A 13,097-nucleotide genomic window follows, 5' to 3' on the forward strand; every position below is an offset into this window, starting at 1 on the left:
CCTCTCTGCTGCAGCCTCCCCTCCTGCTCCCGAGCTGAGCTCCAACCCCCCAGAAAACCCCACCTCTTTCCATACACACACCCTGGCCTTCTTTCCAATCCCTCCCCCTTCGTTGCCAGGAGATAAATGTCTAGCCATTTAGGTCTCAGGCTAACTTCTTTGTTATCTGATGGCTCATTAAGACATACATGCAGGAGGGGGGAAGGGGAAAGGAAAGACAAAATTCTTGCTAAAAATCAGGACTATGACAAACAGAAATTTCAGTCATTTTAGTTTTGCTCTTTCATTTATACAAAAAAACCCAACCAAGCACCAACCAACTGCTCTTTGTCACTTCAGGTTGCATGGTGTGTTCCTAGGAAATGAAATCTATTTTCAGTAGTGCTTGTAGTCCTCAGTTACTTGAGTAGTTTCAATTTTACTGGTTTTGAAATTTGTTGCATCTTTTCTTGTGCTGCTGTATGTGCTGTTGTACGTTAAGGGTTGGACTTGATGATCTCAGAGGTCCTTTCCAACCCATCTGATACTATGATTCTGTAATTCTGTGTTGCTTCAGGCAATGTCCTCAGGATGCAGATGCTACAAATGATAGTCAGTTTGTATTTGTGTAACAGGAGAGAAAAATTCCACCTTTAGACTGTCAGGAACCAGATACAGATGTAGGCATGTCCTTCTGGGCTATATTGTGATGGAGGCTTACAGTTGTCAAGAGCAGGGCAGTGTAATGTGCCACAGCCTTCTACTATCCCAGTAGAAGGATAGTTTTTCTGGGGCCTGGGCAGCAAACCTGTGTCCTGGAATGCCCTGGCAGAATCACTCTGCACTGCTTCTCCTGAAACTTGTTTCAACATTAGCACACGGAGTCCCTCAATCTGTGCAGCTCTATCTGATCTGTGACAAGAGAACGGGTAAAGACATTGCTTAGTATTATTAGTCATTACCTGTGTAAAAACCTAAATGCACTGTCATTCTTATTTTCCTTTGCAATACCCTTGTGAGATTTGCTTTAATTTTTAAAAACGGGGAACTAAGCCATGAAGATTGTTTATTCATTGATCAGATTCAAAGCTAAGAGCAAAACTCCAACCAAAAAATTAACTGAAAGTAGTAATAGCTTATGTTTGACTTATGTAACATAAATTAGTTCTCCTATAATAAAGTTTCTTGTGATAAGTAGAAATTTCGTTGCTTTAGTTTTGTTTTTGTGGGGCTTGTTCATTGGTTTTTCTAAAATACATGGTCATAATGTAAATTTTATTGTCATGTTCCGGTTTTACTGTAACTCTGAGAAAGTTTTTGTTTCAGCAGCTCTGGAATTTCTGCATGGAAGAGACTTACAGAGCTCCACCCAATTTGCAACTTCTTTCTGTAGAACAGATGGACCTTGATTATGATAATATGTGACTTCAGTGAAACTGTTCATGCAAGAACTCCAAATATTTCACTATATCATGTTTTCATGGAAACCTTCTGAATTATGCTCTGATATTAGTAATGAAATAATGATACTACTAAATATGCTAATAATTCACATAATATTGACATTTTTTCACCTTCCTCCTACAGAAAGATTTTGTACAACATAAAAATAAGGAATATGTTTTTAAGATTCTTAAAAGAAGCCAGAACACAGAAACATATTATTTGTGGTATAAATCAGTGTGGTAGTGTTATGCAACCTAATTCAAAAAGTATTTCAGAAAAGGATGGCAGGAAAGAAACAGTGACATGTGGGAGTGACAAAGTAGTAGTAATTTTTAAAAATTTTTCAAATCAGAGAGAATAGGGCACCAAGAAGGTTTTGACAGTGTGGAGTAGCTGTTGCTTCAGATCTGACTGAATTGGCTTGCTCACATTTCATTCAGAATTTGATTAGTTGTAATTTGATAAATAGTATCTGTCGTCATTCATTTGTTGGAGAAGTTGTTTAAAGATTCCTTATCTTCCCATTCTTCTTCCTCTCTGCGGTGACCTAGGGCTAGCTGGGAGAGGAACAGGAGGAAAAAAGTGTGAAAGAAGGTCTTTAGAGTCTCCATTTTTGGTAGCTCAGTCTCTCTGAATAGCATCAGAATGAGGCAGTCTATGAACTTTGTCTCCTGTTTATGTTAACTGAGCATCTGGGAAGGGCAGAAGATATCTGTATAGTCAGGAAGATTCTTTGATCTTGCAGAGCTCTGTTTGCCTAAGAACAGCAGTGAGGTTTTTAGTGGTTTACATTTTGAAGAAAAAGACAGTATCACTGTCTGAGAGGTTGATTTAGTCTCTGATGAAGCGACTGGGGAATTTCACTGAACTACAGACCTGCCAGTGTTAAAGAATGTCAGGTGTTAGACTGTCTAATAATCCACTTACCTTCAAATCCAATTAAAACCTTCTTTCCTTTTCCATGAGTAGACTTGTTAATAGTTATTCACCTTTGTTTATTTAGTTATCAACCTCTAATTCATGACCATATTTACCGACTGTTACTTTCAAAGTACTTCATTATACCTCAGCTTTGAAAAAGAAAAATGGCAAAGTGGTAAGGAATAAACCCTTCAGCGTATTTTCTGATGAGACTAGTGTTACACTGCAAATTAGGTCTAAGGTATGTTCTTGAGGTTCTTGTCTATGTTGTCTTCATATAAAATAAAAATTGACATTGGTCATAGTGTTGCTGGCTTGGGTTTTTTTTGTCTTTGTTTTTTGTTTGTTTGGTTGGTTGGTTGATTTGGTTCGGTTTGGGTTGGGTTTTTTTCTACATTAGTACGTTTATGGTTATTTGCATGCATCTCTCCTAAAAGCACACTGTCTAAATTTGTCAGTTTATCATATGCTGAAAGTATCTTCCATGTTCTTTTGGTTTCAGCTGTATTTTGGCCACTAGATTCAGTGCAAGAATATTTTTCATATTACTGTCTTTTACCCCCTTTTGTGAGTTTCATTAAACAATTGGACCAACTAAGAATGTTTGGAAGAAAGGCTTGGCAATAGTTAGTTGACAGAGTATTTCTTTTTTCTGCTATGTTCTCTGGGTTTTTTTTATGTGTTTTGCATCTTTAGCTTGCTGCTGTTCAGTGGCAAAAGAAATTTTCTTGGCCTGTCCTCAGTAAAATGGAAGTTTAAGTAACCATTGATCTAGTTAGATGATAATGACACAAATTCTTATTATGTCACCTTTTCAGAAGACACCATGAAGATCAACAGCAGGATTCAGCTGACCTGCGTGTCAGTCTCTGATAGTAGAAATGTTAATAATGCCATGAAAATAGGTTAAACATTTAAAGAAAAATGTTCCCTTCTTTCCATAGCCCTTCTGTATTGTAATTTATTGCCAACCTCACAGTTTTGTTGTTGAATTAAGATTATAAAAGAATTGGCTTATTGATTTTAAATGTCTGTGCACTAATGCATACCCTGATAAGAGAGAGTTAATATTCCTTTTCTTCTAAACTAATTGCTGGGGTTTTTTTTCTTCTCTGTTCCCACTTTTCCAATTTCCCCACCCCCATTTTCCCTTCAAAATATCTTTAGGAATGACTTGCTGATGGTGTGCCGCCAGCTGAATATGGAGGCGTCTGTTGCGGAGATCATGCACCAGCTGGGAGCCGATGAAAATGGAAAAGTTTCCTTCCAGGATTTTAGTCAATGCCGCATGGAACTGGTACGGGAAATCAAGAAGGAGGAAGTGGAGCTTTCTGTGAAATCAGATGACTCTTGTAAAAAGAAGAAGTTAAGGGATAAAATAGCTTCCTGGCCAACTAGCAGCAATAACAGTTTAGGTAGGTATGACTTTTAAATGTTCTGTCGGCGAAATTTAACAAAAGATAAACTCCAGAGGGGTTGTTACCAATTTTACTGCATCAGGGTTCCCCTAAAGGGCTTTGTGCATATGCCTTGGCATAATTTCATCATATGCTAGAGAGTGGTGTTATAACTGGTGCAGTCTTGTCTTCAGTATATAGGCTAGAATGTTTGCAGAGCATCCTCTTCCAAAAATGCCAATTACACAAGAGAAGAAACTTCCTTGAAAGGACAAGAGCTGCAGAGCACAGCTGGTAAATGAATATCCAGTGTGCTTTGTGTTGTCAGTAAAGCCCAGACAGATACATAGGGTAAAACTATGAAAAATGAGGACAGAAATAGTCTCTTGTCTTCCAGACTGTAAGAATTGATTTTTCTTGGATGCTTTAAAAATAGTTCCACTTAGTTGGAGATCTGAATGCTGGGAGAGCCTTATGATTTAGAAACTAGAAATTTTTTTTCCTTTTGTCCTTTCCTTTTGTCCTCCCTTCATCCAGTAAAAGGAAAACAAAACCAAACAAACCTAGAACAAAAAACAAACAAACAAAAGGAACATCAACAAACCCCAAACCAAAGCAACCAACCAACCAAAAAAATACCCCCCCCCAAAAAAAAAAAAACAACACCAAAACAACAACCAAAAAAAACCCCAAAAAAACCCAAAAAAACCCACAACCCAACACAAAAACAAAAAACCAAACCCGGAATGCTATTCCATCTACAGGAACATGTGATGTAGGAAGGCATTGTCTATGTCATCAAGTCCAGTCCTTGATAGCACTGTGCTCAGTCCATATTACATCAGAAATGTCAGCACCTACAGAATGCTTCCTTTCACACTGTAACAAATGCAAGAGACTGGAGGACACAGCTTCAGTGGTCAAAAATCCCAAAATAAGAAGTATTGTGGAAAAAGGTGAGGATGCTGTCAGTTCTCTACCTCCCTACAGCAGCAGCATACTAGCTAAACATGACTACTCTCTAATGATATAGATGTGGAAGTGATCTGCGTCCATGCTTCAGAAGAAGGCCATCAACCTCTTATTGTGTTTAGTTAGAGCTGTGTCTCCTCAACCTTTTGTTTAGACCATATGAGCCTAGGTTTTTTTGAAACACTTTTTTAGAGAGAAAGCTTTCGTTAGTCATTCCAATAGTTTTTCTTTGCATGTGTCCTAAATCAAGTTTGGAATATCTTTTATTGTCAGATATACTTCATACATCTGGAAAATTTGCTTATATTTATTTTAGCTCCTCATGTAACTTACATGTTGTCAGAGTTCAGTTCTCTCTGATCAGATTCTTTTGGATAGATGTGGGAGGTACAATGTTTAACAGCAGATTTATTAATTTATTTGAAGATAGTTGATGTCACATGGGACTTCTGATTTAGGAACATGACCTGAAACACACTGAATACACAATACAAATACAGGTTACACATAGCAGAAGACAGCAATTGCAATGCACAGTTCCATCACAGTATCAGTGTGGTTCCCAGTGTCTCTCTGATATGGTCACCATCACAACACGACATCCCTGGCCTTGCCAGGAAGATATGTGTGAATTGATGCTGGCTCAATCCCATTGCTCTCTTTGAAAATCTTTTGTTAGTTGATTATGTTTTCACAGTCTTTACTTTGGGCTGAGCCATGTATACCTATACCCCATATTGGCCTGGCTAACCCAGGGAGAGGTTCACACTCCTAATGAACTCAGGGAGAAACATACTAGCAGTTGATTCTCTCAGCTGTTGAGAGCTGTTTATCTAAAGCAAAACCCACTCTCAGGTCCTCTTGATATTGAGATCAAGTAATCTTTGCAACAGCTGTGGTCAGTCCCAGTCTGCATTCATCTCTGAGCTTCCTGGGCCCAGCACCCTGGCCCTTCTCCTCTGACCCTTCTTCCATGGTGATACTTTACTGATCAGTCACACCTGTCTATTTTGTCAGTCTTGCAGAAAGTAAAACTGGGTATGTGTTGATTTTGTGTTTTTTTGGGGGAGAGGGTGGTTGGACTATTTATTTATTTACTGTGGGGAAGTGGATTTAGCATGTTCTCTCATCTAGTAACTGCACATGTTTTTCACTGGTCATCTCAGGCATTCAAATTTTCCTCGGTTACTTTGTATCCTTGGTGAACTCCCTGTCTTCTTGATTTTTAGATGGACTGTACTACTTCCTCATCATCTCACACTCCTTGGCGCATCTTTTTGGCTTCTCAGCATAGCAAATCTGTTTCATGGTTCTGCTTATTTTCTGGTTCATCTTTTACAGTTTCATAGTACTTTTGTCGTAGGGGTATTCTGTTGTTAACATTTCCTCTGTTTATCGTTCTTCCTTATATATTCTTGAATTGCAAGACTATTAACTCTGTAGTTTCTACGCCCATTTCTCCATCAGTGTTTGTACTGAAATCTTCATAACCCTGGCGCTCAATTGCATTTCCAGCCCGTGAATGTCTTTCCAGAACTGTATCAGACCTGTTCATGCCCAAGATTGTCCCTTTTATACATATATATATATATATATATATATATATATATATATATATATATAAAATTAAGGATGATTTGTGTTTCCTGGCTCACAGTTATCTTCTGCCTCTCTTGCCAGTTTTTAAAATGATGCCACAGTTGTATATTTCAAAACAGAGAAGTTTTTCTGCCCTCAGATGGCTACACTAAGATATACAAAGTTTCCCTGCTTGCTGACCAGATTTCTGGCAACTTGGGTTTTAAAATCTCCTTTCTTAAACAAATCAGCCTTATAATTATGGTTTGTAATAATCAAGGGTGAAAGACAGCTCCTAAGCTTTGTCAGAGAAAGGTCTGTGTACAAGTCTCAGAATGTATCTCACAAAGAAATCTTTTTAACTGCTGCCAAATGTATTTCACAAAGAAATCTTAACTGCTGCCAAAAGTATTCATAGATGAATATTCAAGTTTATTAATGCATAAAATTCAGTCTCTATTTTTTTCCTGTTTAACATTTTTTCCAATTTCATTTAGTTGTATGAGAATAATTTAATGCATTTTTAAAGTTGGTGATTGAATTAATTTTTCTTTTTCTTTTTTTTTCCCCACAAAAGTTAAGTCCAGAAGACCTTTGAATTACCTACCTCATTATTTTACTCTGTGCTGTTCAAGCCTGACTGCTTTACTGCACTGTACTTTCAAACGTATAGGGAATTCATGGGTTTTATCCTTGTCTTGCCTTGACTCTTGCAGATTCTGTAAGATTTTTAGTAATTAGAGAACATAGGAAAGTGCCCCCCCCCCGAAAACTGAATGAAGGGGAGGAAATAATGACAATAAGTGTTTAGAATGCAACTGCTTTTTATTTGGTTGTAAAAGAAAACCATTGTGGCAGAATGGTCCAAAATATTCTACAGATAATTTTTCAGAGGCAAGAAAACACCACTGTAATAGATTTCTATGATGTCATGTCTGCCTACAATATGAACAGAATGACAGCTGAGAAATTACACTTGCAGTCAAGCTACAATTATGATCTGTATATGCTTCCATGCCTTTCATGTCTTTGGGAGCTCACATATGTACTCATTAATGATCAAAGAGTTAATTGTATTATACTGACTGTTATTGCTTTCTAAGTGTTGCTTTAAGATAGGAGGCATCATCATGTACAATGAACTTGGTAGATGTTCTTTTTTGGTGTTATCTTTTTTTTTCCCCTCTGTGTCAAAGAACATTGTTTTTAATAAACTTTATTTTCCAAGACAGTTTGCAGGAGTTTTTTTCAATACTAATTTCTACATAATATGTCAGCTGCTGATAACTCTTGAAATGGTTATCATGAACCAACCCTTGAAACATGGTTATCGTGTACCCGTGTGGGATGAATAAATGACAAAATTTCAAGACTCATTTGACTGTTACTGAGTAGCAGGAGTCCTGATGATCTGAAGCAAAGGAATCCAGCCCCTGACATGCATGTTTTTACACTTTGAGTTTGAATATAATTGTGGAAAGATTACCAGTCAGGCAGCATTTTGTGCTGCCTTTTCTTGTAGCTGTTCACAATTTCTTAATAAAAAGTGCAAGAACTTCTGTATAAATAAAGTAGTATCTTTACTGCCTATAGTTTTTGCATTTCATTATAAAGAAAATAACTGTGACAAAAGGTCCTAAGAAGTAATTGCATCTACTTGACTATTAAACTTCATCTCACCCATCTTTTTTTATCATTGATAAGATTATTCTAATAATTTTGCACAAATTTCCCCACCAAATCTTCATGTGTTTCCAGGTGGGATGCAGAAGTAAGGAAATTGATTGGCCATTTTGATCAAGATACAGGATTCAGGTTTAATAATACTCAGTCATATATGTGCTCAGTAAGCTAAACCTGCATCAGTATCTCCCATCTTGACAGGTAAATGAGTGTATAGATCTGAAAGTTTAATCTTTTATTCAAATGTGCAGAAGGGACATTTTTCAAGTTATTATAATGATGTTTTTTGATGCTTAGATATAACTCAAAGGTATTATAATGTGCTGTAGTTCTTACCCTACTCCTCTAATGATTTAAAGGAGGAAGTTACCTGAACAGTTATGGCTTGTGTCAGCTTTTTCAATGTTATGTAGTTTTGTATGTCTTATATAAAAGCTGGAGTTAGAATTATTTATATTATATGTTCGATGGATTTGTCTAGCTCTTTACAGGCATTTAGCAAATTGCCATTTTTTTCCTCATGATAAAGAATAGGCTATTTCTAGTACCCATTGACTTGGAAGAAGAACAAGAAATGGTACTGTTAGTAAATTCTTTCTTTAGACAAGTAAATGCTGTCTTGTACGTGCATGTACTTATTGATCTGCCTTCATATTCTAGATAAACAGTTATGAATCCAGGAGTCCATTAGCAGTTTTTGACTGTAGGTTGGTAGTAAGTAATTAATTCATAGACAACTCCCTTTTCTTTACTGAAAATAAATCCCTTGAAAATTTGATATGATAATTTATTTGCATAGTGGATCAAGCATGAGAGTTAATCAAAGGAATGATAGGAATCCAGCCTCAAATTAAGCTTGTATGTAAACATGAGAGGCAGACCACTGGGGCTGAAATCATTACTTTTGCATTACATAATCATGTTTGATCTTATTGCAAATAAATTGCTTTTGAGAAACTGAGGCAGTGATTACATTTATTTATGCCATATTTCATTAAAAACTACAGACTTCGTATGGACTCAAAGGCATGCTGCAGATTTTGAGATTTATGAGCAAAATTTCACCCTTAGATACGTTTGACTAGAAAAGCTGTGAGTATCTGCTAAGCCAAATTTAACTACCTACGAAACTACCATTAACTATAAGTGATTTAGTTTATTACTTCTGAATATTATTTTGATACCACTGTCTTTGTGCAAAGCACCAGAATATAGGTAATTATTTTTAAATTTTTTGTTTGTTTGTTTGTTTTTTGTTTTTTTGTTTTTGGAAACATAGAGTATTAAAGTTTCTGAACATCATTAGAAGTGAACCTGAATTTCCAGGGATTTGTAATTGACAGCTGATGAATCTTACTAAAATCGCAATGTATTGTATATATTAAACACTAATGAATCTACAAAGGATAGAACTCATCCCTGCAGGGATCTCTGGTGGCTAACAGGACAATAAACGTGGTTGAAGCCTTCTCATGGTGTGAATATTTGTAAAATGTAAGAACAGCTAATCTGTATTAGAACAGAGTTTATTCTCAAGTGGTATTCTGTCTGCTAGCATGGTGAAAAGCAAATGGTTACAGAAGATAGCATGAATTAAGTGATCATATAATGATGCTTCCATATTAAATATCAGTCCAAGGACTTTGAACTAGAGATAGTTGCACTTGCTCACATGTGCATGGCCTCCCTTCATCTGTCATACAGAACTGAGTCTGTACTAATGGAGTCTGCACTAATGGAGTCTGCACTAACATGTCATAGTCTTTAACATTCTTCATGTCCTGCAGCTGGGAGTAGCACATCTTCCCCTCTAGTTGTATGGGAAACAAACTCTTTTTGATTTACAGAAGTTTCCTGATTACCTCCTTCCATATGTGTTCGGGTTTTTTTCTCTTTTCTCTTTTTTAATCTAGTGTGTCTAGTCAAGGTTGAGCATTGCATTGTATTATCTTTCTCAACAGGAGCACCTACAGAGTCTGTCATCTCTGTGCCTTCCGTAGAAATTACAGGAATTTAGTCTATTCGACACTTTGACACCACTACCAAAAAGTCGTTGAAATTACCAAATAGCTTAAAACATTGGGAGGGGAGGGGGAAGACAGACAGGCCAGTGGGCAGAGCGAGCCTACAGGGAAAATGCAGGAAGCTGCCCTTGATAGCTGCTGCGACGAGGAGTCAATAGAATTGTTAGCCCAGACTGTGGCTTTGGACCACACAGCTCTACAGAGCACTACAGCGAAGGCTTGTTTCTGTTCATGCTTCTTAGTCACCTCCAGTGGTGAAAGATACAGAGCTGTGGTTTGGGTTTGCTGCATGGTGTGGAGCGGATTACAGATCAGTTCCTCAGTTAAGTCTCAGTTTATGATTTCTACACAAATTCTGATAAGGTTGAGAAACCAAAAGGCTGCAGCTGGGACTTCATAGAGGACACGCCACGCTTTGTTTGGCTCGAGATGAGCACTGTCATACATCCTAGGCTTTAGCTTTTGTACCACAGGGGTTACCTCTCAGTGCATTTTTGTTTAGCCTCTGCTGACTCATGTGGTGATGTGCTCTTCAACTGCCTACTTCTAATATCAGCAGTGTAGCTCTGATATGCTATGTTCATGAAACAGCAGCAAAATGACAGTGACCGTCAACAAACTCAGAATGTTTTGTTTATTTGCTTCGGTACACGTGTATTGAAGTCAGATCCAAATGGAGATTGTCTTAAGTGGATGATAATCGGGAGGTAGCTGACTGTTCGCTAGCAAATTCCCATGTAAGGAATGCCAACTTTTCTCAAAAGTACAGTGTACTGTTTGTACTTGAAAGGTATGTTGGAAAGTCATCTAGCTTCTGTATGAGTTCAGGTTTTATGTGCTCTTTTTCCTGTTACTATATACACCCCTTTTTACTAGAGATCGTTAATTTTCAGGGGAAAAGAAAGGATGCTTTTCTCCCATACTGTAAACTTCAAATGAAATATTAGATCAAGACCCTGACTGCAGTGCAGTCATTAGCCAGCAGTGTTCTGGCAAAATTTAGTTTGGTGATGAAACAGCACTGGGTTCTGGGAGACCTTTGTTTCTAGACTGTTGAGAAGCCATTCCCATCGTTCATTTCTTAAGTCTGAATAGAGGAAATGGAAGTGGTTGTCATGTCTCATGATAATATGATAATATTAAATCATTTCAGATTCAAAGACAGGTGTATAAAGGTGTCATAGATAGCGTGCTTTTATTTTGTTTTGTGTGTCATTATTTCCTATATGGCTAATGCCAGTCTGCTGGCAAGTACTGAAACCATGATAGTTTACACATATGCATTTCTACAGTAGTTGAAATAAATCTGAAGAAGGTCAATTAACTGAAATTCCCCAAACATTTGTTATTATATATGGTTTGGACTACTGGTTTTACAAACTCAGCTTCTTCCTCTGCAAAGCTGGGTTGCCTAACCGGGAAATTGTAATAAGAGAAACTTTTTCTTTAATTAAATATGTCACTAAATATTTTACTTTCTCAAGACTTTGTGAGTCTATACTATAAACTCTGATTGTCTACTTCATGATTTTGTTCATGGCAAGCTTATTCTTGTATGTGTTCTAATTTTCCTATAGGCATTAAATTTCTTTTCTCAAGATTTTATGTAGTTTTTATACTTGGTAAAAATTTGCTTAGAAAAATATGTTACAGAGTGTAAAAAATTAAAACCCAAAGCCTAAAAAACCCTGACATGTTACCAATACTCTAGTAAGTAAAAGTACTGGTTATGCTTCAGTCTGTTCTAATTTCTCTAAAGGTGCATTTAACTATTTCTCAAATTTGTGCTATAATTATACCCTGTAGTGTCAGGCAGCACAGTATTCCAGAATTCCTGAATCCTGAATGCACCAATATTGAGAAAACTCAATGAACCTGAAAGACATTTGAGCTTGTGTGATGATTTCAATAACATACCAGTAGAAAATAGAAATGTTACAACTTGCAGTTCAGGGGCAGAGGGGAGATGAAGTGTGAGTTGACATCATTCTTTTAGAGCAGAAATGATTGATGTGGTTCAATTTTCCTCTTAGATATAATTTCATGAAAGAGATTTCTCCTGTAAGTTGCCTTAGTTAGTCAGGGTAGGGTATAGCTGTGGTTTGCTTCTCTTAGAGCTTGTTATTTTTACTTCCAAACCTAATGAGAAAGGACTGAAATAACATAGCCTAACATTGTGTCTTCTATGCAGTGTTCATCAAGCCAGATAAGGGTATGGTGGGAGGAACAATACCTAGATAGAGATCGCATAGAGATTCCTCATTTTCCATAACTGCTTCTCCCATAGCAATTATTTCCTTCTAGGTCACTGGACAGGTATTGCAAAAAGTTCTAATGAAAACTTTCTCTAGGGCTGAATACTAAGTTGAGAATCCATTTTAAAAATGTGCCTCTGCAAACTTTTTTTTCCCCTCCAAATAAAGAAAAGCTGGTTTATTCTGAATTCTCCGAGAAATTGTAATGCATGTTTAACAGACAGCTTTCTGTATTTTATAAACATTCTAACCCACACGTGCATGCAAGAATCAGTTATTGTTATTATTGTCATCTCTCTGTTGCCATGCTGTCATTCATATTGTTTTAATAATAAACAGGCTTTAAAGTGTGATTGCTGTTAAGTAAGAATTAGTTACTCTAGCTGTCAGGCTGCTCGCTAATAGCCATGGACAGTAAAGCCAGAGCCTTTGGTCTTTGATTCCTGTATGGGTGTCTTGTAGAAAACAATGAAAATAGTTGACATAAGCTCTAAATATGATAATTTCCCCTTCTATATTCAGGTTGGCTTAGTTAGTATAAAAGTAGATCTCTCTGTGGAGCAAAACATCTTTCCAGTTGCTTTGATTTATTGTACTTCATGTGTTACTTGAGCAATCACAGCTCTCTTCAACTTCTACCTTTTCTCTAAAGTGCATTTGGTATTTGTAATGTTTGCATCAGCTTACAGGACTTGAATTGTCCAAACGTCCAAGGATTTACTCTCCATTCTTCTTTGCTTCCTGCCCCACCCTCATTTTTTATCACTAGACCTACTATATGAGGTCTTACTCAGCTGACTCAGCTTTCTCATGGTGTGAATATTTGTAAAATGTAAGAACAG

At 36.9% G+C, this 13,097-nt stretch overlaps 1 protein-coding gene across 2 annotated transcripts in view; it reads left to right on the forward strand.

Annotated features, from left to right (window-relative positions):
- MCC (MCC, WNT signaling pathway regulator) overlaps window positions 1–13,097 on the forward strand; it is a 184,047-nt gene that overhangs the window by 14,358 nt on the left and 156,592 nt on the right. For both annotated transcript variants that reach the window (XR_003570542.1, XM_027878017.1), the window contains exon 2: window positions 3,514–3,761. Coding sequence is in view for 1 of the 2 variants with exons in the window: in XM_027878017.1 (XP_027733818.1) it covers window positions 3,514–3,761 (248 nt within the window). In the remaining variant the exon portion in view is untranslated. The remainder of the gene's footprint in view (window positions 1–3,513; window positions 3,762–13,097) is intronic.

This window comes from Empidonax traillii, unplaced genomic scaffold (genome assembly GCF_003031625.1).
Source record: "Empidonax traillii isolate 1590-97213 ecotype Southwest subspecies unplaced genomic scaffold, ASM303162v1 scaffold37:size1818073, whole genome shotgun sequence".
In the NCBI taxonomy this organism is placed as follows: domain Eukaryota; kingdom Metazoa; phylum Chordata; class Aves; order Passeriformes; family Tyrannidae; genus Empidonax; species Empidonax traillii.